The 26993-nt window shown below is 52.1% G+C and overlaps 1 protein-coding gene across 1 annotated transcript in view; it reads left to right on the top strand.

The window, feature by feature from the left end:
• LOC134357713 (alpha-1-syntrophin-like) overlaps positions 1–18889 on the top strand; it is a 28319-nt gene extending 9430 nt beyond the window's left edge. Inside the window, exon 2 of the mRNA XM_063069337.1 lies at positions 18669–18889. Within this exon, the coding sequence (XP_062925407.1) occupies positions 18669–18889 (221 nt within the window). The remainder of the gene's footprint in view (positions 1–18668) is intronic.
• The last annotated feature ends 8104 nt before the right edge of the window (positions 18890–26993 follow it).

Raw genomic sequence — 26993 nt, 5'->3', positions numbered from 1 at the left:
TGTAATCCTCAGCCTAATTTTAGACCGGGTGCTGTGTTTGATGGTGGCTAGAAGCCAGCTGTTATTTGAGGGATCGACATTCCCTTGATTGGCCTGAGTTCTGGCAATAGTTGTAGACTATCCAGGCGTGATTCATGGTCAGGACTCAAGAACGGTGTTGCCCTTCACCTCGCTTTGCACACAGTTTACCTCCTGGCTTCAACCCCCACCCCCCCACCCCAACCCTGCTGGTCAAAAGTGGCCGTCACATTTGCGTGTGGGTGCATTAGGATGTACCTGGCTTGTGAAAGGTGCAAGTCTTTTCAAAAGCTTCAGTGTGCAAGTTGAGAGAGTGATGGGACACTCCCCACTTCCCTGGGTGAGTGTGGCGTAGGGAGTCCAACCTCAACCAGAACTGTCAGTCACCACCTTGTACACCCCCTCTGTCCACGACCAACTCAAACACCCCCCCCCCCGGCCCGTCACCAACCCAAACACCATCCTGTACACTCCCTCCGTCCACGACCAACCCAAACACCCCCTCTGGCCCATCACCCACCCAAACACCACCCTGTACACCCCCTCTGACCACGACCAACCCAAACATCCCCCCGGCCTATCACCACCCAAACACCACGCTGTACACCCTCTCTGTCCATGACCAACCTGAACACCCCCCCGGCCCATCACCCACCCAAACACCACCCTGTACACTCCCCCCCCCCCAAGCCTATCACCACCCAAACACCACCCTGTACACCCTCTCTGTCCATGACCAACCTGAACACCCCCCCGGCCCATCACCCACCCAAACACCACCCTGTACACTCCCCCCCCCAAGCCTATCACCACCCAAACACCACCCTGTACACTCCCCCCCCCCCCAAGCCTATCACCACCCAAACACCACCCTGTATACCCTCCTGTCCACAACCAACCAGAACACCCCCGGCCCATCGCCAACTTTGTTGGTCACCAACCTGAATGCCTGCTTTGCCTGTCACCCAACCCAAAACCTTGTCAAGCCAAACATCCACCTGAACATCACCCTATACACCCCTCTGTCCACATCCAACCTGAAGACCCCCCGGCCCATCACCTGAACCAAACAACCCTCTGGCCAGTCACGCACCCGAACACCACCCTGACACCCCCTCTGTCGGTCACCAACCCAAACACACCCCCCGGACCATCACCCAGTTGAACACCACCCTGTACACCCCCCACCCTGGCCCATCACCCACCCAAACACCACCCTGTACTCTGTCCATTTCCAGTGGCCGCAATGTGAAGTCATGAGACCACCACACAGTCATCAAGTTTACTGTCACCTGGCTGTACAAATATACAACCAAACGAAACAGTGTACCTCTGGATCGCAGTGCACCCACAAAACATATATCACACACAGCACATAAACCAAAATATTACCACAAATATAACTCAAAATGCATGTGAAGTGTGCAGTAGTGGTAACAGTCAGCAGCTCTCTGCCCTCCTGGCGTGGTATTCAATAGTCTCACAGCCTGAAGCCCCTCCCTTCCCACAATCTCTCTGCCAGCTAGGGTGAGGGCAGTGGGTGTTAAGGGGTACCAGTATCTGTAGGTTCCTCCCCCCACCCAACACCTTCCTGATACAGGTTTCCCCCGCCATCTTAAGGTAGAGTGTTCCTATGAAACGGTTTGTAAGCTGGAATGTCGTAAAGTGAAGAAGCAATTACCATTTATTTATATGGGAAAATTTTGTGAGCGTTCACAGACCCAAAAATAATCTACCAAATCATGCCAAATAACACATAAAACCTAAAATAACAGTAACATAGAGTAAAAGCAGGAATGATATGATAAATACACAGTTTATATAAAGTAGAAATACTTTTCTACAATCATTGCCGGCACTGTTCTCCATAGTGAAAATCTCACGCAAGCGCTCTCGGCAGAAACACTCTCTCCAGTAACCTTTAAGCTATGAAGCTGCCAAATCATACCAAATAACGCATAAAAATACACAGCCTATATAAAGTAGAAATAATGTATGTACAGTGTAGTATCACTTACCGGAATCGGGAAGACAGCTTGCCAAGCACACTGATGATGGAGTGTTAGACTGAGTCGTCGCAGGTTGGGTGGTGCAGTGGCTCCCACCCTCCGGGCCGCCGACCGATATTGATCCGCGAAGAATGCAGGGGTACAGCAGTAGCCGGGAGGCACCCAGCACATCTTTAAGAAAAAAAGCCGAAATAAACAAGCTAATTAATTAGATGCCGCCCAGCATGTAAATGTCGGCCCAGATCAGAGGCGATGCAATCGGCAATCACCTCTGATCTGGGCCGACATTTACGTGTCGGGCGGCACCTAATTAATTAGCTTGTTTATTTTCGCTTTTTTCTTAAAGATGTGCTGTGTGCCTCCCAGCTACCGCTGCATTCTCCACGAATCGGTATCTGTCCGTGGCCTGGGGGTTGGGGTGGTGGGACACTGGGGGGTCGTCTGTTTCCATCAGGGCAGGCAGCTCATCTTCTCCTATGTCTGCCTGCCTCGATGTCAAAGGTGAAGGTTCGTCGTCTGCTGTGGCTGATGTGGAAGGCTTGCTTGACTGCTAGGCCTCGCGCATTTTTCTATCATACAGTTCTTTGTAAGCACTCAAACCATCTTGCAAATATGCCCTAAACCAATGTACCCTTTCAAAATTGAAGTCGTACTTTATCATTGCAGTGAAAATCTCACGCAGTTGCTTCACGTTCAGTTCCTGGACGACTTCACTTTCGCTACTGAATTCGGTTTCGATTGTTATCCTTTCTTCTTCCAATTGCATCAGCTCTTCATCTGTCAGTTCTTGGTCATGGGATGCAAAAACCTCTTCAACATCATCTTCGTCAACTTCCACAAACCAAACTCACTTTGTCCTTACTTCGTTCACCTCAATCAAAATGCTTAATTATGTCTAGTTTTACGCTAAGTGTAACACCCTTATGAGCACTTTTAGGTTTTCCGATACCCTAGAACTCATCTTGCTCACGGCTGCTCACAGGCACGTGTTTAAGCAGTGCCGGCGTGAATGCAGTTCCGAATCCGGGGGAGAGCAGCTGCTCGGGGCGTGCGCCACCTTTCTTCATAACAGTGAAAACACCTTCTGTTAGCGAAAACAGGGAACTAATGTAGGTCTTCCATAACAGTGAGGTTTCGTAAAGCAAACGTTCGAAAAGCGGTGGAGACCTGTACAGCAATTAAAGATTAGTGTAGTTATTGAAACAGCAAAACATGCAGTGAAAGTGTCGTTTGTGTCAACAACCAACACAGCCCGAGGATGTGCTGGTGGAAACCTGCAAGTTTTGCCATGCTTCTGGTGCCAACATAGCATACCCACAACTTACTAACCCTAACCTTAATCCCAGCAAACCCGGACCATAGCCCTCCATACCCTCCCATCCATGTACCTATCCAAACTTCTCCCCAGTCCCATCGACCCACACCTGGACCATAGCCTCCATATCCCTCCCATCCATGTACCTATCCAAACTTCTCCCCAGTCCCATCGACCCACACCTGGACCATAGCCTCCATATCCCTCCCATCCATGTACCTATCCAAACTTCTCCCTAGTCCCATCGACCCACACCTGGACCATAGCCTCCATACCCTCCCATCCACGTACCTATCCAAACTTCCCTTAAATGTTGAAATCAAACCAGCATCCACCACTCCCGCTGGCATCTCGTTCCACACTCACAGTGAAGTTCCCTCTCAGGTTCCCCTTAAGCGTTTCAGCTTTCAACCTTATTCTGTGATCTCTCATTCTAGTCTCACCCAACCTGATAGGGTAAATGCCTGTCTGCATTTACCCTATCTATATCCTTCATAATCTTGTGTATCTTATCAAATCTCTCTTTATTCACTTTCGCTCCAGGGAATAAAGTTCTTACCTATTCCTTTCCCTATACCTCAGGTCTGCAAGTGCTGGCAACAGCCTTGTAAACTTTCACTGCACTCTTTCAGTCACACTTCAATCATAACCAGGTAGGTTTTCTAGCATGGTTCGGGAGGGTTTAAACTAATTTGCAAGGGGAATGGGACCCAGAGCGATAGAGCAGTGAAAGAAGTGCATGGAGTAAAGCCAGATCTAACATACAGAGAGGCTTTGAGGAAAGAGAAGCAGAATAAACGGTGTAAAGACAGTAAGGTAGAAGGGCTGAAATGTGTGTACCTCAATGCAAGAAGCATCAGGAACAAAGGTGATGAACTGAGAGCTTGGATACATACATGGAATTATGATGTAGTGGCTATTACAGAGACTTGGCTGACACCAGGGCAGGAATGGATTCTCAATATTCCTGGATTTCAGTACTTTAAAAGGGATGGCGGGGGGGAAGGGGAGGAGGGGTGGCATTACTGGTCAGGGATACTATTACAGCTACAGAAAGGGTGGGTAATGTAGCAGGATCCTCTTTTAAGTCAGTATGGGTGGAAGTCAGGAACAGGAAGGGAGCAGTTACTCTATTGGGAGTATTCTATAGGCCCCCTGGTAGCAGCAGAGATACAGAGGAGCAGATTAGGAGGCAGATTTTGGAAAGGTGCAAAAATAACAGGGTTGTTATCATGGGTGACTTTAACTTCCCTAATATTGATTGGCACCTGATTAGTTCCAAGGGTTTAGATGGGGCAGAGTTTGTTAAGTGTGTCCAGGACGGATTCCTGTCACAGTATGTGGACAGACCGACCAGGGGGAATGCCATACTAGATCTAGTACTAGGTAATGAACTGGGTCAGGTCACAGATCTCTCAGTGGGTGAGCATCTGGGGGACAGTGACCACCGCTCCCTGGCCTTTAGCATTATCATGGAAAAGGATAGAATCAGAGAGGACAGGAAAATTTTTAATTGGGGAAGGACAAATTATGAGGCTATAAGGCTAGAACTTGCGGGTGTGAATTGGGATGATGTTTTTGCAAGGAAATGTACCATGGACATGTGGTCGACGTTTAGAGATCTCCTGCAGGATGTTAGGGATAAATTTGTCCCAGTGAGGAAGATAAAGAATGGTAGGGTGAATGAACCATGGGTGACAAGTGAGATGGAAAATCTAGTCAGGTGGAAAATCTAGTCAGGTGGAAGAATGCAGCATACATGAGGTTTAGGAAGCAAGGATCAGATGGGTCTATTGAGGAATATAGGGAAGCAAGAAAGGAGCTTAAGAAGGGGCTGAGAAGAGCAAGAAGGGGGCATGAGAAGGCTTTGGTGAGTAGGGTAAAGGAAAACCCCAAGGCATTCTTCAATTATGTGAAGAAAAAAAGGATGACAGGAGTGAAGGTAGGACTGATTAGAGATAAAGGTGGGAAGATGTGCCTGGAGGCTGTGGAAGTGAGCGAGGTCTTCAATGAATACTTCTCTTCGGTATTCACCAATGAGAGGATGGTGAGGACAATATGAGTGAGGTTGATGTTCTAGAGCATGTTGATATTAAGGGAGAGGAGGTGTTGGAGTTGTTAAAATACATTAGGATGGATAAGTCCCCAGGGCCTGACGGAATATTCCCCAGGCTGCTCCATGAGGCGAGGGAAGAGATTGCTGAGCCTCTGGCCAGGATCTTTATGTCCTCATTGTCCACGGGAATGGTACCGGAGGATTGGAGGGAGGCGAATGTTGTCCCCTTGTTCAAAAAAGGTAGTAGGGATAGTCCGGGTAATTATAGACCAGTGAGCCTTACGTCTGTGGTGGGAAAGCTGTTGGAAAAGATTCTTAGAGATAGGGTCTATGGGCATTTAGAGAACCATGGTCTGATCAGGGATAGTCAGCATGGCTTTGTGAAGGGCAGATCATAGAAACATAGAAACATAGAAAATAGGTGCAGGAGTAGGCCATTCGACCCTTCGAGCCTGCACCGCCATTTATTATGTTCATGGCTGATCATCCAACTCAGAACCCAGCCTTCCCTCCATACCCCCTGACCCCTGTAGCCACAAGGGCCATATCTAACTTCCTTTTAAACATAGCTAATGAACTGGCCTCAACAGTTTGCTGTGGCAGAGAATTCCACAGATTCACCACTCTCTGTGTGAAGAAGTTTTATCTAACCTCGGTCCTAAAAGGCTTCCCCTCTATCCTCAAACTGTGACCCCTCGTTCTAGACCTCCCCAACATCGGGAACAATCTTCCCGCATCTAGCCTGTCCAATCCCTTTAGGATCTTATACGTTTCAATCAGATCCCCCCTCAATCTTCTAAATTCCAACGAGTACAAGCCCAGTTCATCCAGTCTTTCTTCATATGAAAGACCTGCCATCCCAGGAATCAATCTGGTGAACCTTCTTTGTACTCCCTCTATGGCAAAGATGTCTTTCCTCAGATTAGGGGACCAAAACTGCACACAATACTCCAGGTGTGGTCTCACCAAGGCCTTGTACAACTGCAGTAGTACCTCCCTGCTCCTGTACTCGAATCCTCTCGCTATAAATGCCAGCATACCGTTCGCCTTTTTCACCGCCTGCTGTACCTGCATGCCCACTTTCAATGACTGGTGTATAATGACACCCAGGTCTCGTTGCACCTCCCCTTTTCCTAATCGGCCACCATTCAGATAATAATCTGTTTTCCTATTTTTGCCACCAAAGTGGATAACTTCACATTTATCCACATTAAATTGCATCTGCCATGAGTTTGCCCACTCACCCAACCTATCCAAGTCACCCTGCATCCTCTTAGCATCCTCCTCACTGCTAACACTGCCACCCAGCTTTGTGTCATCCGCAAACTTGGAGATGCTGCATTTAATTCCCTCATCCAAGTCATTAATATATATTGTAAATAACTGGGGTCCCAGCACTGAGCCTTGCGGTACCCCACTAGTCACCGCCTGCCATTCTGAAAAGGTCCCATTTATTCCTACTCTTTGCTTCCTGTCTGCTAACCAATTCTCCACCCACACCAATACCTTACCCCCAATACCGTGTGCTTTAAGTTTGCACACTAATCTCCTGTGTGGGACCTTGTCAAAAGCCTTTTGAAAATCCAAATATACCACATCCACTGGTTCTCCCCTATCCACTCTACTAGTTACATCCTCAAAAAATTTTATGAGATTCGTCAGACATGATTTTCCTTTCACAAATCCATGCTGACTTTGTCCGATCATTTCACCGCTTTCCAAATGTGCTGTTATCACATCCTTGATAACTGACTCCAGCAGTTTCCCCACCACTGACGTTAGGCTAACCGGCCTATAATTCCCCGGTTTCTCTCTCCCTCCTTTTTTAAAAAGTGGGGTTACATTAGCCACCCTCCAATCCTCAGGAACTAGTCCAGAATCTAACGAGTTTTGAAAAATTATCACTAATGCATCCACTATTTCTTGGGCCACTTCCTTAAGCACTCTGGGATGCAGACCATCTGGCCCTGGGGATTTATCTGCCTTCAATCCCTTCAATTTACCTAACACCACTTCCCTACTAACATGTATTTCGCTCAGTTCCTCCATCTCACTGGACCCTCTGTCCCTTACTATTTCTGGAAGATTATTTATGTCCTCCTTAGTGAAGACAGAACCAAAGTAATTATTCAATTGGTCTGCCATGTCCTTGCTCCCCATAATCAATTCACCTGTTTCTGTTTGCAGGGGACCTACATTTGTCTTTATCAGTCTTTTCCTTTTTACATATCTATAAAAGCTTTTACAGTCCGTTTTTATGTTCTCTGCCAGTTTTCTCTCATAATCTTTTTTCCCCTTCCTAATTAAGCCCTTTGTCCTCCTCTGCTGAACTCTGAATTTCTCCCAGTCCTCAGGTGAGCCACTTTCTCTGGCTAATTTGTATGCTACTTCTTTGGAATTGATACTATCCCTAATTTCTCTTGTCAGCCACGGGTGCACTACCTTCCTTGATTTATTCTTTTGCCAAACTGGGATGAACAATTGTTGTAGTTCATCCATGCAACCTTTAAATGCCTGCCATTGCATATCCACCGTCAATCCTTGAAGTGTCATTTGCCAGTCTATCTTAGCTAATTCACGTCTCATACCTTCAAAGTTACCCCTCTTTAAGTTCAGAACCTTTGTTTCTGAATTAACTGCGTCACTCTCCATGTTAATGAAGAATTCCACCATATTATGGTCACTCTTACCCAAGGGGCCTCTCACGACAAGATCGCTAATTAACCCTTCCTCATTGCTCAAAACCCAGTCCAGAATAGCCTGCTCGCTAGTCGGTTCCTCGACATGTTGGTTCAAAAAACCATCCCGCATACATTCCAAGAAATCCTCTTCCTCATGTTTAACAAGCCTCATAGAGTTCTTTGAGGAGGTGACCAGGTATATAGATGAGGGTAGTGCAGTGGATATGAGCTATATGGATTTTAGTAAGGCATTTGTCAAGGTTCCACACGGTAGGCTTATTCAGAAAGTCAGAAGGCATGGGACCCAGGGAAGTTTGGCCAGGTGGATTCAGAATTGGCTTGCCTGCAGAAGGCAGAGGATCGTGGTGGAGGGGGTACATTCAGTTTGGAGGGTTGTGACTAGTGGTGTCCCACAAGGATCTGTTTTGGGACCTCTACTTTTTGTGATTTTTATTAACGACCCGGATGTGGGGTAGAAGGGTGGGTTGGCAAGTTTGCAGATGACACAAAGGTTGGTGGTGTTGTAGATAGTGTAGAGGATTGTCAAGATTGCAGAGAGACATTGATAGGATGCAGAAGTGGGCTGAGAAGTGGCAGATAGAGTTCAACCCGGAGAAGTGTGAGGTGGTACACTTTGGAAGGACAAACTCCAAGGCAGAGTACAAAGTAAATGGCAGGATACTTGGTAGTGTGGAGGAGCAGAGGGATCTGAGGGTACACGTCCACAGGTCCCTGAAAGTTGCCTCACAGGTGGATAGGGTAGTTAAGAAAGCTTATGGGGTGTTAGCTTTCATAAGTCGAGGGATAGAGTTTAAGAGTTGCGATGTAATGATGCAGCTCTATAAAACTCTGGTTAGGCCACACTTGGAGTACTGTGTCCAGTTCTGGTCGCCTCACTATAGGAAGGATGTGGAAGCATTGGAAAGGGTACAGAGGAGATTTACCAGGATGCTGCCTGGTTTAGAGAGTATGCATTATGATCAGAGATTAAGGGAGCTAGGGCTTTACTCTTTGGAGAGAAGGAGGATGAGAGGAGACATGATAGAGGTATGCAAGATATTAAGAGGAATAGATAGAGTGGATAGCCAGCGCCTCTTCCCCAGAGCACCACTGCTCAATACAAAAGGACATGGCTTTAAGGTAAGGGGTGGGAAGTTCAAGGGGGATATTAGAGGAAGGTTTTTTACTCAGAGTGGTTGGTGCGTGGAATGCACTGCCTGAGTTGGTGGTGGAGGCAGATACACTAGTGAAGTTTCAGAGACTACTAGACAGATATATGGAGGAATTTAAGGTGGGGGCTTATATGGGAGGCAGGGTTTGAGGGTCAGCACAACATTGTGGGCCGAAGGGCCTGTACTGTGCTGTGCTATTCTACGTTCTATGTTCATATTGCTTTCTTTCCTCCCACCTGGTGTTCTCTGGGGATTGTAACAAAAGAGGATCATGCCTGGATTAGTCCACTATCACCAAAGAATCCTTTCTGTTGGTTCTGGTCATTCAGGGGAAGATGGCCTGACACTCTCTTGCTGAAGATGGCCATTGCTTGGCGCTTGTGTTGTTGCCTGCCAGTGGATAGAGGTTGTTTAAGTGATGCTGTGTGATGGAGGCTCACTTCACTTGCAAATGAGATGAGGTGAGAATGATGCTGAGCATCTGGTAGTCACCAGTGACCACCCCACCCCTGACCCTGAAATGGGGGGAAGGTCACTGCTGAAGCAGCTGAAGAGGGGAAGGTCTAGAGACTTGGCAGATGGCAAAAGAGGGGGAGTTGTTGATGGTGAGGAGTTTGTCTTCAGACACAACAATTTTGACTAGACTGTAAAGTGGTGATTGAACTTAACACTGCCAAAGTGGGTGGAGTTAGGTTTTGGGTTGACTGATGGGATGAGATACCATCAGGATACCTGTGGAACCTCGGGAGGTCACACCCTCCGCGTACCACAGGGCTCTAGGACAGCTTCTATCTCGCTGTTATCAGAATGTCTTGTGTGGACCTCTTCTACAGTGAGATAGACACTTGGCCTCACAATCTTCTTCATTATGATCTTGCACTTTATTCTCTAGTTTTTACACTTTATTCTGCCTTGTGATTGTTTTAGCCTGTTGTAGCTCAGTGCACTGCGTAATGCTCTGATCCGTAAGAATGGGATACAAGGCAAACTCTTCACTGTAACTCAGTACATAGATAGATAGATATACTTTATTAATCCCGAGGGAAATTTGGTTTCGTTACAGCTGCACCAACTAAGAATAGAGCGTAGATATGCTATCTATCTATCTATAAGCCTCAGGAGAGATGAAGGCTACCGGAATAAACCCAGACAGCAAATCCGGAGCGGAGGTGGAGCCCCAACGCAGCTGGACGTTATTGAACATCCTTCTGGCAGCTCCTGCAGCGGAGCTGGTGTCAAACGTATTGCTTCGTGAGCTTTCCTTTGGACTGCACTTGTGAGGGTGAGAGGGGGATCTTGATGACTGGGTATCTCAGGATCTCCACACCTTCCGGCCCGGTTTGTTGATTGTTTGATGGATTGATTTTCCATTGTCGTTTGAGACAGATGGATGCTATCATCATCATCAGAGTATAGGAGCAGAGAGGTTAGGTGCTACTCTATAAATCATAAGGCCATTGAGTTAGTTCCACTTAACAGCACAGTTGGTGATGGCTGCCGGTACTTTGCTAGTGCTGTAGAGCAGTGGTCCCCAACCACCGGGCCGAAAAGTGTGTGCTACCGGGCCACGAGGAGACAATATGATTTGGCGATATGAGTCAGCTGCACCTTTCCTCATTCCCTGTCATGCCCACTGTTGAACGCACGTGAGGTCATTACTCGCGCGTCATCCATGTCAGCGTGGGAAGAAGATCAACTTCCCATTCTGACATGTCTATCCACGGCCTCCTCTACTGTAAAGATGAAGCCACACTCAGGTTGGAGGAACAACACCTTATATTCCGTCTGGGTAGCCTCCAACCAGATGGCATGAACATTGACTTCTCTAACTTCCGCTAATGCCCTACCTCCCCCTCGTACTTATATACACACATTCTTTCTCTCACTCTCCTTTTTTCTCCCTCTGTCCCTCTGACTATACCCCTTGCCCATCCTCTGGGCTCCCCCCCCCCCCACTTTCCTTCTCCCTGGGCCTCCTGTCCCATGATCCTCTCGTATCCCTTTTGCCAATCACCCGTCCAGCTCTCGGCTCCATCCCTCCCCCTCCTGTCTTCTCCTATCATTTTGGATCTCCCCCTCCCCCTCTGTTGTGATGGAAATGAGACAGATTCTTTGGGTCTCAAAGGCAAGGGTTCTGGACACACAGTTTTAACAATAAGGAGTTTATTTACAAGGGGAGAAGAGCTTGGGGACAACACAAGTGGCTACAGTATTCACACAAACGCGCTTAGAACAGACGAGCATGGGAAAAGTCAGGTCGGCAGTACAATACACGGAAAAACGGTGTGGGGATAGAGTGCAGGTACATATACAAGCAAGGAAAAAGTAACTACGATACCTGCGCCCCCCCCTTGACTATGGGCAGGCATGGCTCTCTGCTACAGGGATAACAATAAACGCTCCCAAAATCCTATTCAATGCACAGCTCACCACGTGTCTCCAGCACTGCTCTGTGCAGTCTTCAGCCTGGAGTGAAGCAGGGTGGTCCCTCGAGGATGGCAAAAAAGAGAGAGAGCCAGGCACATGTAGCACCCTTTATAGGTCGGGGGCCAGAGGGTCCGGTCCAGGTGATTCACCGGGGGGCCAATGGCTTGGTGCTAGACGGGTTAATCCAATTAAGATGGCCGATGGTTAAGTGTGCATTGATTAGTTGGGAGGGGTGAAATGTTGACTGGCACGTGGTGTGCCTTACGTGACAGGCACGGCTCTCTGGATACAGCCTGAACGTCGACTGAACCTCTTCCTGGAGATGCTGCTTGGCCTGCTGCGTTCACCAGCATTTTGTGTGTGTTGCTTGAAATTCCAGTTTCTGCAGATTTCCTTGTGTTTGCGGGCTGAAAAGTATGTTTGACATAACATCTCTGCCAGCATTCTGAATCAAAGTCAAGGCTGAATATCCTGAGATAGCCATGAAAGCACTGAAAACGCTGCTTCCATTTCCAACGTTGTATCTCTGTGAAGTGGACTTTTCTGCAATGAATGCAACGAAAACTAAATTGCGGAATAGAATGGACATAAGGAACCCCCTTCGAGTATCGCTGTCTCCCATCACCCCTCGATGGCACCGTCTCGTTGCAGGGAAACAAGCCCAGGGCTCCCACTGATTGAGTGATATTGGTGTGTTGCAATGATTTTATATGTTCATGCGGGGAAAATATGTGCTGTGTGTTTAATATCCAAACGTTACTTAAAATGTTATGATGCTATTGACTTGTAAGTGACTTATAATTGACTTATCACTATATTAATGCGAGGAAAATATACGCTGTGTTTAATATTAAATTCGTTAGATAAACCCTTTTAGAAACGAAATTGAGTGTATTAGCCACTTATAAGTGACTCATAGTTGACTTACCACCTACATTTCAGTCGTGATAAACAACAACCCCCCCCCCCCCCCAGGGTTGCCAACTGTCCCGTATTAGCTGGGACATCCCGTATATTGGGCTAAATTGTTTTGCCCCATACGGGACCGCCCTTGTCCCGTATTTCCCCCGCTAAGGTAGAGCGTTCCTATGAAACCTTTCGTGCCGAAATGGCGTAAAGCGCAGAAGCAATTACCATTAATTTTATATGGGAAAAATTCTTGAGCGTTTCCAGACCCAAAAAATAACCTACCAAATAACACATAAAACCTAAAATAACACTAACATATAGTAAAAGCAAGAATGATATGATAAATACACAGCCTATATAAAGTAGAAATAATGTATGTACAGTGTAGTTTCACGAGTGTAGAATTGCCAAAAACGATTTGTAGAAAAAAAATCGGCACGTACACACATGCAAGGCTTCATGGTCATGGTAGTCTTTCTCGGGGTAAACACAAGTGTCCCATATTTGACTGCTACTCTTGTCCCTTATTTGGGAGTGAAAAAGTTGGCAACCCTACTTGAAAACCCCCGTACCCGCCCCCCCCCCGTCAGCTGGTCCGCAAGAATATTGTCAATATTAAACAGGTCCGTGGTGCAAAAAAGGTTGGGGACCCCTGTTGTAGAGGATGAACTGGCACATCTGTGCAAAGGAGAGCACCACCCCTGTTGCCACACTCTTCTGAACAGGTGCCGTTTTTAGACAGAAATTGACTGGTTGGGTAGAGATACTAACTAATTGGTAATCTTGGGGATGTTCAAATTCCAGATTTACTTAATTGATCAATCACAGTATCATCGTTATCTTTCTTTATTTAGAGATGCCGCGTGGAACAGACCCTTTCGGGCTCTGAGCTGCACCATCCAGCAACCCCAATTTGATCCCAGTCGAATCACGGGACAACCTACAATGACCATTTAACGTGCCAACCAGTGTGTCTTTGGACTGTGGGAGGAAACCAGAGCACCCGGAGGAAACCCGCGCAGTCAGGGGAGAGTGTACACTCTCCTTACGGGCAGTAGTGGGAGTTGACCCATGGTGGCTGTTACTGTAAAGTGTTGTGCTCATATGACATGGGCGTTCATGGTCTTCTGGCTGTCTTTAATCAGATCGTGGCCTTTGGGGAAGACCCCCTTCACATAGTTGTTGGTAGTCTTTTCTCTTTCCATGACTGTGAATGTTTTTGGCAAATTTTTCTACAGCAGTGGTTTGCCTTTGCCACCTTCTGGGCAGCGTCTTTACAAGATGAGTGAACCCAGCCATTGTCAACACTCTTCAGAGATTGTCTGGTGTCAGTGGTCGCATAACCAGGACTTGTGATATGTACCAGCTGCTCATTCAACCATCCACCACCTGCTCCGGTGGCTTCACGTGACCCTGATCTAGGTGCTACACCTTGCCCAAGGGTGACCTGCAGGCTAGCGGAAGGAAGGAGCAGCTTACATCTCCTTTAGTAGAGACGTATCTCTACCCCACCATCCTACTATGATAATACATAGCCAATAATACAATAGCCGATTTGCATCGCCTCTGATCCAGGCTGACATTTACGTGCCGGGCAGCACCTGATCAATTAGCTTGTTTATTTCGGCTTTTTTCTTAAAGATGTGCTGGGTGCGTTCCGGCCACCGCTGTACCGCTGCATTCTTCAGGGCCCAGAGGTTTGGGACCACTGAATTATAAATCACTTATAAGTCAATAGCATCATAACATTTTAAGTAACGTTTGGATATTAAATACACAGTGCATATTTCCCTCGTATGAACATATAAAATCATTACAACACACCAATATCGCTGAATCAGTGGGAGCCCTGGGCTTGTTTCCCTGCAACAAGACGGTCCCATCGAGGGATGACGGAAGACAGCGATACTCGAACGGGGTTCCTCATGTCCAGTCTATTCCGTAGTTTAGTTTTCGTTGCATTCATTGCAGAAAACTCCGCTTCGCAGAAATATGTTGGAAATGGAAGCAACATTTTCAGTGCTTTCGTGGCTATCTCAGGATATTCAGCCTTGACTTTGATCCAGAATGCCGGCAGAGATGTTATGTCAAACATACTTTTCAGCCCGTCGTCATTTGCAAGCTCGAGGAGTTTATCTTTCTCCCACGCTGACATGGATGATTCACCGGGGACATTCACAAATGGGTCCTTTGCGCATCTGGGGTCATTTGCATCTTGGGTCACTGATGACCTCGTGTGTGTTAAAGTTCAACAGTGGGCGTGACAGGAAATGAGGAAAGGTGCAGCTGACTCATATCGTTTCATATCGCCAAATCATATCATTTCCTCGCGGTCTGGTAGCACATGTTTTGCGGCCCGGTATTGGTCCTCGGCCCGCTGGTTGGGGACCACTGTAATAAAGTATAGCCGCTGTCTTGCCTTCATTATAAATACATTGATATGTTGGGACCAGGTTAGATCCTCAGAGATCTTGACACCCAGGAACTTGAAGCTGCTCACTCTGTCCACTTCTAATTCCTCTAAGGATTGGTATGTGTTCCTTCGTCTTACCCTTCCTGAAGTCCACAATCAGCTCTTTCATCTTACTGACGTTGAGTGCCAGGTTGTTGCTGCAGCACCATTTCACAAGTTGGCATATCTCACTCTTGTACGCCCTCGTCACCATCTGAGATTCTACCAACAATGGTTGTATTGCCAGCAAATTTATCGATGGTATTTGAGCTATGCCTAGCCACACAGAGTAGAGCAGTGGGCTAAGCACACAGCCCTGAGGTGTGTCAGTGTTGATCGTCAGTGAGGAGGAGATGTTATCACCAATCTGCACAGACTGGTCTCTGGTTAGGAAGTTGAGGATCCAATTGCAGAGGGAGGTACAGAGGCCCAGGTTCTGCAACTTCTCAATCAGGATTGTGGGAATGATGGTATTAAATGCTGAACTATAGTCAATGAACAGCATCCTGACGTAGACGTTTGTGTTGTCTAGGTGGTCTAAAGCTGTGTGGAGAGCCATTGAAATTGCGTGTGCTGTTGACCTATTGTGGCGATAGACAAATTGCAATGGGTCCAGGTCCTTGCTGAGGCAGGAGTTCAGTCTAGTCATGACCAACCTCTCAAAGCGTTTCATCACTGTCGATGTGAGTGCTACCGGGCGATAGTCATTAAGGCAGCTCACATTATTCTTCATAGGCACTGGTATAATTGTTGCCTTTTTGAAGCAAGTGGGGACTTCTGCCCGTAACAGTGAGAGGTTGAAAATGTCCTTGAACATTCCCACTAGTTGGTTGACACAGCTTGTTACTTCCGCGAAGAACTCTGTCAGGCAAGATTTCCCTTCACAGAAACCATGCTGACGTTGACTTATTTTATTATTAGTTTCCAAGTACCCCAAAGCCTCATCCTTAATAATAGACTCCAACACTTTCCCAACCACTGAGGTTAGGCTAACTGACGTATAAATTCTTTTGCCTTCCTCCCTTCTTAAAGAGTGGCGTGACATTTGTGATTTTCCAGTCCTCTGGGACCGTGCCAGAATCAGTCCTTCCTTACAGTCATGTTACACTCGTCATCTACTCGTAAACCTGCTGGCTCATTCTCAGCTCTATCGTACTGGTTCCCATCACTCTGCCGTATTAGTTTAACCCTTACATACTGTTCATATTCTGTACCTTCACAGTATGGTCCGGGTCAGTTTTGACCCAGCCCAAGAATCTCCTCATAACAAGTGCCTATACCAAACTTTGAACCACAGATCTATTTAGAATGTATAAATAGCCTATCTGACATTAATAAATGGGTGATTAATCCTTAATTAATGTTTCAGAGATCTAAAATCAATTTCAATAGATACGGGTCAAATTTGACCCAGAACAGCCTCAATGTACATTAATCCTTAATTAATGTTTCAGAGATCTAAAATCCATTTCAATAGATATGGGTCAAATTTGACCCGGAACAACCTCAATGTACAAAAATTTGTAGCACCTGTACAAAAGTATAAAATTCTAAAATATTTTCATTTTTGCATGTGAGGGCGTTTCGATTTTTATGTTACTGCGGAGGCTAATTAAAATGGCGTGTTTGTTATGTTAATCTGGGGAATGCGGCTTTGTTGTGTTAAACGCTGAGAAAGTTTGCGTTAGCAGTTTGTTTATGCTGTAGAGTGTGATAAGAGAGTGCTATCAACCAATAGGGATAGTTGTTATGGTTTTGGTGTATTTGAAGATACTGTATGCGCGGGGTTTTAGGACAGAAGGCGGGAAAGCGAGACAGAGGATGGACGAGGTGCTGTGAGTCTGCTAGCGGGGCCGGACCCCGAGGAGGGCGTTCGGCAAGGAGACGGAGACGGACTCGTGTGGAGCGTCTGGTCGACCACCATTGTTGGTCCCAGGCGGCTGGTCGAGGTGGTCCGAGGGGGTCACAGGGTGAAGAAGAAGGTCCTTGAGCTCCAACGGTTTTTGTGCACGAAGAGATTGAACTTTGATAAGTGTGGCCCCTTTTATTTTCCTTTTATATTTTATTCTCTCTTAATTATATAGTTCCAGTAATATCTATAAACTGTATATCATTTAATTGCATCTGGTGTGTTGTCTGTTATTTGGGCGGGGTGGGGTACCTCACACAGCATCCACACAAACGAATTACCCAGTTTGCCAGGGCCGAGGCTGTTTCCCTAGACAACAGCGAGCCGAGCGACCCTGAGGGTGGCCGGCGGTGGGGCGGCTACATGCGCATTTTGTGTCACTTTAGGAAAAGTCTTCGAATTTTGGCTTTAAAATGGCATCTAAGATGTTTTTACTGCTGTCAGATGTCAAAAAGGGTCAAATTTGACCCGAACAGTATGTAAGGGTTAAACCACTCCCAACAGTTCTAGTAAACCTGCCTGCAAGAATATTGCCCCCCTCAGATTCAAGGGCAACCCCTCCCTTTTGTACAGGTCCCACCTGCCCCAGAAGAGGTCCCAATCACCCAGAAATCTGAATCCCTGCTCCCTAATCCAATTCTTCAGACACACATTTATCTACCACCTCATTCTATTCCTATCCTCACTGTCATGTGGCACAGACAGCAATACAGAGATTACTACCCTTGAGGTCCTGCTTCTCAGCTTCCTTCCTAACTCCCTGTATTCTGCTTTCAGGACCTCCTCCCTTTTTCTATCCATGTCGTTGGTACCAATATGTAGCACGACTTCTGGCTGCTCACCTTCCCATTTCAGGACATTGTGGACGTGATCAGAAACAACATGGACCCTGGCATTTGGGAGACAGACTGCCATCTGTGTTTCCTTTTTGCATCCACAGAATCGCCTATCTGTCCTCCTGACTGTAGAGTCCCCTATTACTGCTGCCCTCCTCTTCCGTTCCCTACCCTTCTGAGCCACAGGGTGAGAGGCACAGCCCCTGTTGCTTCCCCCAGGTAGGTCATCCCCCCAAAAGTACTCAAAATGGAGTATTTATTATTGAGGGGATTGGCCACAGGGATACTCTCCACTATCTGGTGTTCTCCCTTCCCTCTCCTGATAGTCACCCGTAGCCTTGGGGTGACTAGCTCCCGTCTGTCACTGTTTCAGTTTCCCTGACAAGCTGAAGGTCATTGAGTTGCAGCTCCAGTTCCTTGAGTCAGTCTCTAAGTCGGAACTCTGTCGTTGCTCCTTCGCGTGCACCTTCACTGAGGGAGCTGTTTGAGTTTTGTGGTGTTCGGATCACACACAAAATGCTGCAGGAACTCTTGCAGGTCAGGAGGAGAATAAACGATGGATGTTTTGGACACCCTTCATTAAGACAGCATTGAGGATACTGAAACGTTACTGCTACAAGATCAGACTAATTCCTTCCTGCTCTCGATCTCCACTTTTCTCAATCTGTCTCTTCCATAAACATCTCTGGCTTTTATCTGACTTTCTGCTGAAAGTGCCGAGGACCAGCAGACTAAACAAGCCTTGTCAGTGATTCATCACAGGCTGTCGGCCACCAAATCCAGTTACTCACTTTGCCCCTGTTCCTGCCCAATAGTTCTGGGGAACTGGAGCAGCAGGTAAGCCCCTGGTCACAGTTACTGACACATTTCTCCTCTTCTGCCAGTGAAGTACCTGAAAGAGGTGTCATCGTACTTCAAGAACGCATCACCAGGGTCGGTGCTGGGCTGGGACCCCTCCTCCAATCCCACGAATGGTTCAGGCTCCCCGCCCCCCCCAGGATCGCAGCCTGGAGACCCGGAGCAGGAGCAGACCATCCCCCTGAGAATGTGTTACATCCGAAAGAAAACCCAACCGCCCGATCTGGAGAGCAGGTACCCGTGGTGAGGAGTGATGGGGGCAGGGAGAGGGGCAACTGAGGAGGGCAGGAGGACAGAGTGGTGAGGGTTGGACAGGGAGGAAGGGGTGTGGAGCATGGGGGATGTTGGAGAAAGGTAATGAGGACGAGGGCAGGGGTGGGAGTAGGGAAGAGGAGCTGATGGGGCAAAGGACAGGGAGGAGTGTGGCTGATGGGGCAAAGGGCAGGGTGGAGTGGGGCTGATGGGGGCAAAGGGCAGGGAGGAGTGCGGCTGATCGGGCAAAGGACAGGATGGAGTGTGGCTGATGGGGGCAAAGGGCAGGGAGGAGTGCGGCTGATGGGGCAAATGGCAGGGAGGAGTGCAGCTGATGGGGGCAAAGGGCAGGGAGGAGTGTGGCTGATGGGGCAAAGGGCAGGATGGAGTGTGGCTGATGGGGGCAAAGGGAAGGATGGAGTGTGGCTGATGGGGGCAAAGGGCAGGATGGAGTGTGGCTGATGGGGCAAAGGGCAGGATGGAGTGTGGCTGATGGGGGCAAAGGGCAGGGAGGAGTGGGACTGATGGGGCAAAGGGCAGGATGGAGTGTGGCTGATGGGGGCAAAGGGCAAGGAGGAGTGGGACTGATGGGGCAAAGGGCAGGGAGGAGTGTGGCTGATGGGGCAAAGGGCAGGATGGAGTGGCTGATGGGGGCAAAGGGCAGGGAGGAGTGGGGCTGATGGAGCAAAGGGCAGGATGGAGTGCGGCTGATGGCAAAGGGCAGGGAGGAGTGTGGCTGATGGGGCAAATGGCAGGGAGGAGTGCAGCTGATGGGGGCAAAGGGCAGGGAGGAGTGTGGCTGATGGGGCAAAGGGCAGGATGGAGTGTGGCTGATGGGGGCAAAGGGCAGGATGGAGTGTGGCTGATGGGGGCAAAGGGCAGGATGGAGTGTGGCTGATGGGGCAAAGGGCAGGATGGAGTGTGGCTGATGGGGGCAAAGGGCAGGGAGGAGTGGGGCTGATGGGGCAAAGGGCAGGATGGAGTGTGGCTGATGGGGGCAAAGGGCAGGGAGGAGTGGGACTGATGGGGCAAAGGGCAGGGAGGAGTGTGGCTGATGGGGCAAAGGGCAGGATGGAGTGTGGCTGATGGGGGCAAAGGGCAGGGAGGAGTGGGGCTGATGGAGCAAAGGGCAGGATGGAGTGCGGCTGATGGCAAAGGGCAGGGAGGAGTGGGGCTGATGGGGCAAAGGGCGGGGAGGAGGGGAGCTGATGGGGCAAAGGGCAGGGTGGAGTGGGGCTGATGAGGGCAAAGGGAAGTGAGGAGTGGGGCTGATGGGGGCAAAGAGTGGGTAGGAGAGGGGCTGATGGGGGCAAAGGGTGGTAGGAGAGGGGCAGATGGGGCAAAGGGCGGGTAGGAGAGGGGTTGATGGGGGCAAAGGGCAGGTAGGAGAGGGGCTGATGGGGGCAAAGGGCAGGGAGGAGGGGGGCTGATGGGGCAAAGGGCGGGGAGGAGGAGAGATGGGGCAAAGGGCAGAGTGGAGTGGGGCTGATGGGGGCACAGGGCAGGGAGGAGTGGGGCTGATGGGGGCAAAGGGTGGGTAGGAGAGGGGCTGATGGGGCAAAGGGTGGGTAGGAGAGGGGCTGATTGGGGCAAAGGGCGGGGAGGAGGGGAGATGATGGGGCAAAGGGCAGGGTGGAGTGGGGCTGATGGGGGCAAAGGGCAGGGAGGAGGGGAGATGATGGGGCAAAGGGCAGGGTGGAGTAGGAATGATGGGGGCAAAGGGCAGGTAGGAGAGGGGCAGATGGGGCAAAGGGCGGGTAGGAGAGGGGTTGATGGGGGCAAAGGGCAGGTAGGAGAAGGGTTGATGGGAGCAAAGGGCAGGGAGGAGGGGAGATGATGGGGCAAAGGGCAGGGTGGAGTTGGGCTGATGGGGGCAAAGGGCGGGGAGGAGGGGAGATGATGGGGCAAAGGGCAGGGTGGAGTGGGGCGCTGATGGGAGCAAAGGGCAGGTAGGAGAGGGGCAGATGGGGCAAAGGGCGGGTAGGAGAGGGGTTGATGGGGGCAAAGGGCAGGTAGGAGAGGGGTTGATGGGGGCAAAGGGCAGGTAGGAGAGGGGTTGATGGGGGCAAAGGGCAGGTAGGAGGGGGGCTGATGGGGCAAAGGGCGGGGAGGAGGGGAGATGATGGGGCAAAGGGCAGGGTGGAGTGGGGCTGATTGGGGCAAAGGGCGGGGAGGAGGGGAGATGATGGGGCAAAGGGCAGGGTGGAGTGGGGCTGATGGGGGCAAAGGGTGGGTAGGAGAGGGGCTGATGGGGGCAAAGGGCAGGTAGGAGAGGGGTTGATGGGGCAAAGGGCAGGTAGGAGAGGGGTTGATGGGGCAAAGGGCAGGTAGGAGAGGGGCTGATGGGGGCAAAGGGCAGGGAGGAGGGTGGCTGATAGGGCAAAGGGTGGGGAGGAGGGGAGATGATGGGGCAAAGGGCAGGGTGGAGTGGGGCTGATGGGGGCAAAGGGCAGGGAGGAGTGGGGCTGATGGGGGCAAAGGGCGGGTAGGAGAGGGGCTGATGGGGGCAAAGGGTGAGTAGGGGAGGGGCTGATTGGGGCAAAGGGTGGGGAGGAGAGGGGCTGATGGGGGCAAAGGGCAGGTAGGAGAGGGGTTGATGGGGGCAAAGGGCAGGTAGGAGAGGGGTTGATGGGGGCAAAGGGCAGGTAGGAGAGGGGCTGATGGGGGCAAAGGGCAGGGAGGAGGGTGGCTGATGGGGCAAAGGGCGGGGAGGAGGGGAGATGATGGGGCAAAGGGCAGGGTGGAGTGGGGCTGATGGGGGCAAAGGGCAGGGAGGAGTGGGGCTGATGGGGGCAAAGGGCGGGTAGGAGAGGGGCTGATGGGGGCAAAGGGTGAGTAGGAGAGGGGCTGATTGGGGCAAAGGGTGGGGAGGAGGAGAGATGGGGCAAAGGGTAGGGTGGAGTGGGGCTGATGGGGGCAAACGGTGGGTAGGAAAGGGGCTGATGGGGGCAAAGGATGGGTAGGAGAGGGGCTGATGGGGGCAAAGGGCAGGGAGGAGGGGGCTGATTGGGGCAAAGGGCAGGGAGGAGGGGAGATGATGGGGCAAAGGGCAGGGTGGAGTGGGGCTGATGGGGGCAAAGGGCGGGGAGGAGGGGAGATGATGGGGCAAAGGGCAGGGTGGAGTGGGGTTGATGGGGGCAAAGGGCAGGTAGGAGAGGGGCAGATGGGGCAAAGGGCGGGTAGGAGAGGGGTTGATGGGGGCAAAGGGTGGGTAGGAGAGGGGCTGATGGGGGCAAAGGGCAGGGAGGAGGGGGCTGATTGGGGCAAAGGGCGGGGAGGAGGGGAGATGATGGGGCAAAGGGCAGGGTGGAGTGGGGCTGATGGGGCAAAGGGCAGGGTGGAGTGGGGCTGATGGGGGCAAAGGGCAGGTAGGAGAGGGGCAGATGGGGCAAAGGGCGGGTAGGAGAGGGGTTGATGGGGGCAAAGGGCAGGTAGGAGAAGGGTTGATGGGGCAAAGGGCAGGTAGGAGAGGGGTTGATGGGGGCAAAGGGCAGGTAGGAGAGGGGTTGATGGGGGCAAAGGGCAGGTAGGAGAGGGGCTGATGGGGGCAAAGGGCAGGGAGGAGGGGGGCTGATGGGGCAAAGGGCGGGGAGGAGGGGAGATGATGGGGCAAAGGGCGGGGTGGAGTGGGGCTGATTGGGGCAAAGTGGGGGAGGAGGGGAGATGATGGGGCAAAGGGCAGGGTGGAGTGGGGCTGATGGGGGCAAAGGGTGGGTAGGAGAGGGGCTGATGGGGGCAAAGGGTGGGTAGGAGAGGGGCTGATGGGGGCAAAGGGCAGGGAGGTGGGGGGCTGATTGGGGCAAAGGGCGGGGAGGAGGGGGGCTTATTGGGGCAAAGGGCAGGGTGGAGTGGGGCTGATGGGGCAAAGGGCAGGGTGGAGTGGGGCTGATGGGGGCAAAGGGCAGGGAGGAGTGGGGCTGATGGGGGCAAAGGGCGGGTAGGAGAGGGGCTGATGGGGGCAAAGGGTGGGTAGGAGAGGGGCTGATTGGGGCAAAGGGCAGGGAGGAGGGGAGATGGGGCAAAGGGCAGGGTGGAGTGGGGCTGATGGGGGCAAAGGGTGGGTAGGAGAGGGGCTGATGGGGGCAAAGGGCAGGTAGGAGAGGGGTTGATGGGGGCAAAGGGCAGGTAGGAGAGGGGTTGATGGGGCAAAGGGCAGGTAGGAGAGGGGCTGATGGGAGCAAAGGGCAGGGAGGAGGGGGGCTGATGGGGCAAAGGGCGGGGAGGAGGGGAGATGATGGGGCAAAGGGCAGGGTGGAGTTGGGCTGATGGGGGCAAACGGCGGGGAGGAGGGGAGATGATGGGGCAAAGGGCAGGGTGGAGTGGGGCGCTGATGGGAGCAAAGGGCAGGTAGGAGAGGGGCAGATGGGGCAAAGGGCGGGTAGGAGAGGGGTTGATGGGGGCAAAGGGCAGGTAGGAGAGGGGTTGATGGGGGCAAAGGGCAGGTAGGAGAGGGGTTGATGGGGGCAAAGGGCAGGTAGGAGAGGGGCTGATGGGGGCAAAGGGCAGGGAGGAGGGGGGCTGATGGGGCAAAGGGCGGGGAGGAGGGGAGATGATGGGGCAAAGGGCAGGGTGGAGTGGGGCTGATTGGGGCAAAGGGCGGGGAGGAGGGGAGATGATGGGGCAAAGGGCAGGGTGGAGTGGGGCTGATGGGGGCAAAGGGTGGGTAGGAGAGGGGCTGATGGGGGCAAAGGGCAGGTAGGAGAGGGGTTGATGTGGCAAAGGGCAGGTAGGAGAGGGGTTGATGGGGGCAAAGGGCAGGTAGGAGAGGGGCTGATGGGGGCAAAGGGCAGGGAGGAGGGTGGCTGATGGGGCAAAGGGCGGGGTGGAGGGGAGATGATGGGGCAAAGGGCAGGGTGGAGTGGGGCTGATGGGGGCAAAGGGCAGGGAGGAGTGGGGCTGATGGGGCAAAGGGCGGGTAGGAGAGGGGCTGATGGGGGCAAAGGGTGAGTAGGAGAGGGGCTGATTGGGGCAAAGGGTGGGGAGGAGAGGGGCTGATGGGGGCAAAGGGCAGGTAGGAGAGGGGTTGATGGGGGCAAAGGGCAGGTAGGAGAGGGGTTGATGGGGGCAAAGGGCAGGTAGGAGAGGGGCTGATGGGGGCAAAGGGCAGGGAGGAGGGTGGCTGATGGGGCAAAGGGCGGGGAGGAGGTGAGATGATGGGGCAAAGGGCAGGGTGGAGTGGGGCTGATGGGGGCAAAGGGCAGGGAGGAGTGGGGCTGATGGGGGCAAAGGGCGGGTAGGAGAGGGGCTGATGGGGGCAAAGGGTGAGTAGGAGAGGGGCTGATTGGGGCAAAGGGTGGGGAGGAGGAGAGATGGGGCAAAGGGTAGGGTGGAGTGGGGCTGATGGGGGCAAACGGTGGGTAGGAAAGGGGCTGATGGGGGCAAAGGATGGGTAGGAGAGGGGCTGATGGGGGCAAAGGGCAGGGAGGAGGGGGCTGATTGGGGCAAAGGGCGGGGAGGAGGGGAGATGATGGGGCAAAGGGCAGGGTGGAGTGGGGCTGATGGGGGCAAAGGGCGGGGAGGAGGGGAGATGATGGGGCAAAGGGCAGGGTGGAGTGGGGCTGATGGGGGCAAAGGGCAGGTAGGAGAGGGGCAGATGGGGCAAAGGGCGGGTAGGAGAGGGGTTGATGGGGGCAAAGGGTGGGTAGGAGAGGGGCTGATGGGGGCAAAGGGCAGGGAGGAGGGGGCTGATTGGGGCAAAGGGTGGGGAGGAGGGGAGATGATGGGGCAAAGGGCAGGGTGGAGTGGGGCTGATGGGGGCAAAGGGCGGGGAGGAGGGGAGATGATGGGGCAAAGGGCAGGGTGGAGTGGGGCTGATGGGGGCAAAGGGCAGGTAGGAGAGGGGCAGATGGGGCAAAGGGTGGGTAGGAGAGGGGTTGATGGGGGCAAAGGGCAGGTAGGAGAAGGGTTGATGGGGCAAAGGGCAGGTAGGAGAGGGGTTGATGGGGGCAAAGGGCAGGTAGGAGAGGGGTTGATGGGGGCAAAGGGCAGGTAGGAGAGGGGCTGATGGGGGCAAAGGGCAGGGAGGAGGGGGGCTGATGGGGCAAAGGGCGGGGAGGAGGGGAGATGATGGGGCAAAGGGCGGGGTGGAGTGGGGCTGATTGGGGCAAAGGGGGGGAGGAGGGGAGATGATGGGGCAAAGGGCAGGGTGGAGTGGGGCTGATGGGGGCAAAGGGTGGGTAGGAGAGGGGCTGATGGGGCAAAGGGTGGGTAGGAGAGGGGCTGATGGGGGCAAAGGGCAGGGAGGAGGGGGGCTGATTGGGGCAAAGGGCGGGGAGGAGGGGGCCTTATTGGGGCAAAGGGCAGGGTGGAGTGGGGCTGATGGGGCAAAGGGCAGGGTGGAGTGGGGCTGATGGGGGCAAAGGGCAGGGAGGAGTGGGGCTGATGGGGGCAAAGGGCGGGTAGGAGAGGGGCTGATGGGGGCAAAGGGTGGGTAGGAGAGGGGCTGATTGGGGCAAAGGGCAGGGAGGAGGGGAGATGGGGCAAAGGGCAGGGTGGAGTGGGGCTGATGGGGGCAAAGGGTGGGTAGGAGAGGGGCTGATGGGGGCAAAGGGCAGGTAGGAGAGGGGTTGATGGGGGCAAAGGGCAGGTAGGAGAGGGGTTGATGGGGCAAAGGGCAGGTAGGAGAGGGGCTGATGGGAGCAAAGGGCAGGGAGGAGGGGGGCTGATGGGGCAAAGGGCGGGGAGGAGGGGAGATGATGGGGCAAAGGGCAGGGTGGAGTGGGGCTGATGGGGGCAAAGGGCAGGGAGGAGTGGGGCTGATGGGGGCAAAGGGCGGGTAGGAGAGGGGCTGATGGGGCAAAGGGTGAGTAGGAGAGGGGCTGATTGGGGCAAAGGGCGGGGAGGAGGGGAGATGGGGCAAAGGGTAGGGTGGAGTGGGGCTGATGGGGGCAAAGGGTGGGTAGGAGAGGGGCTGATGGGGGCAAAGGGTGGGTAGGAGAGGGGCTGATGGGGGCAAAGGGCAGGGAGGAGGGGGGCTGATTGGGGCAAAGGGCGGGGAGGGGAGATAATGGGGCAAAGGGCAGGGTGGAGTGGGGCTGATGGGGGCAAAGGGCAGGGAGGAGTGGGGCTGATGGGGGCAAAGGGCAGGTAGGAGAGGGGTTGATGGGGGCAAAGGGCAGGTAGGAGAGGGGTTGATGGGGGCAAAGGGCAGGTAGGAGAGGGGCTGATGGGGGCAAAGGGCAGGTAGGAGAGGGGCTGATGGGGGCAAAGGGCAGGGAGGAGGGGGGCTGATGGGGCAAAGGGCGGGGAGGAGGGGAGATGATGGGGCAAAGGGCAGGGTGGAGTGGGGCTGATGGGGGCAAAGGGCAGGGAGGAGGGGGCTGATGGGGGCAAAGGGCAGGGAGGAGGGGGCTGATTGGGGCAAAGGGCGGGTACGAGAGTTGTTGCCGAAATGCTGCGTGTGGGGGAAGGGAAAGGTCTATAGATCAGTACACAGATCAGTACCTAATGTTGGTGTCCTAGAAAAAAAAGATTCTACAGTAGTGCAGTGAGAATTAGCTGGGAGTTACCTTAAGTGAGGACGTACAGGAGCATGCAAAGCCCCACTCAACGTTACAGGAACAAATTCTTTCCATCTGCCACGGACTTCTGAATGGACCCTAGATCCCTGAACCTCACCCTAACCTCACTATCCCTCTTTTACACTGTTTATGTTTTGTAACTTGTCATTTTCACACCTCGCACTGTACTGCTGCCACACGATAACACGTTTCAGTGATAAACCTGATTCTGACTCCCCACAATGGATTTGTGTCATTTGGGGATTTGCATTTCTTGTAGTCTCAATTCTTTTGGGTTTCTGATTTATGGACTCCCACAAGCAGTGCATCAAAAGGACCCACCTCTGATCAGATCCGGTCACCTGTTCTCTCCTCACATCCCTGCAATCCTCCGATGTCTCGGCTCGGCACCACCCATTGTAAAACACCACTGATCCCTGGTTTCGTTCCCCGACCGCCCGTACGAGTGGGAAAAGTCACTTTGACTTACTCTGCACCTTATAACTCAACTCCTCTTAACCCCAGTCTGACGAGAGCTGGCATCAGGCCCAGAACCATCAAACACTCTTCATATGACAAGCTGTTCAATCCTGGAATAAT

Source organism: Mobula hypostoma, chromosome 2 (assembly GCF_963921235.1).
Source record: "Mobula hypostoma chromosome 2, sMobHyp1.1, whole genome shotgun sequence".
NCBI classification, from domain to species: Eukaryota; Metazoa; Chordata; class Chondrichthyes; order Myliobatiformes; family Myliobatidae; genus Mobula; species Mobula hypostoma.
Note: the sequence above shows the minus strand (reverse complement) of the source record. Positions and strands in the feature narration are given on the sequence as shown.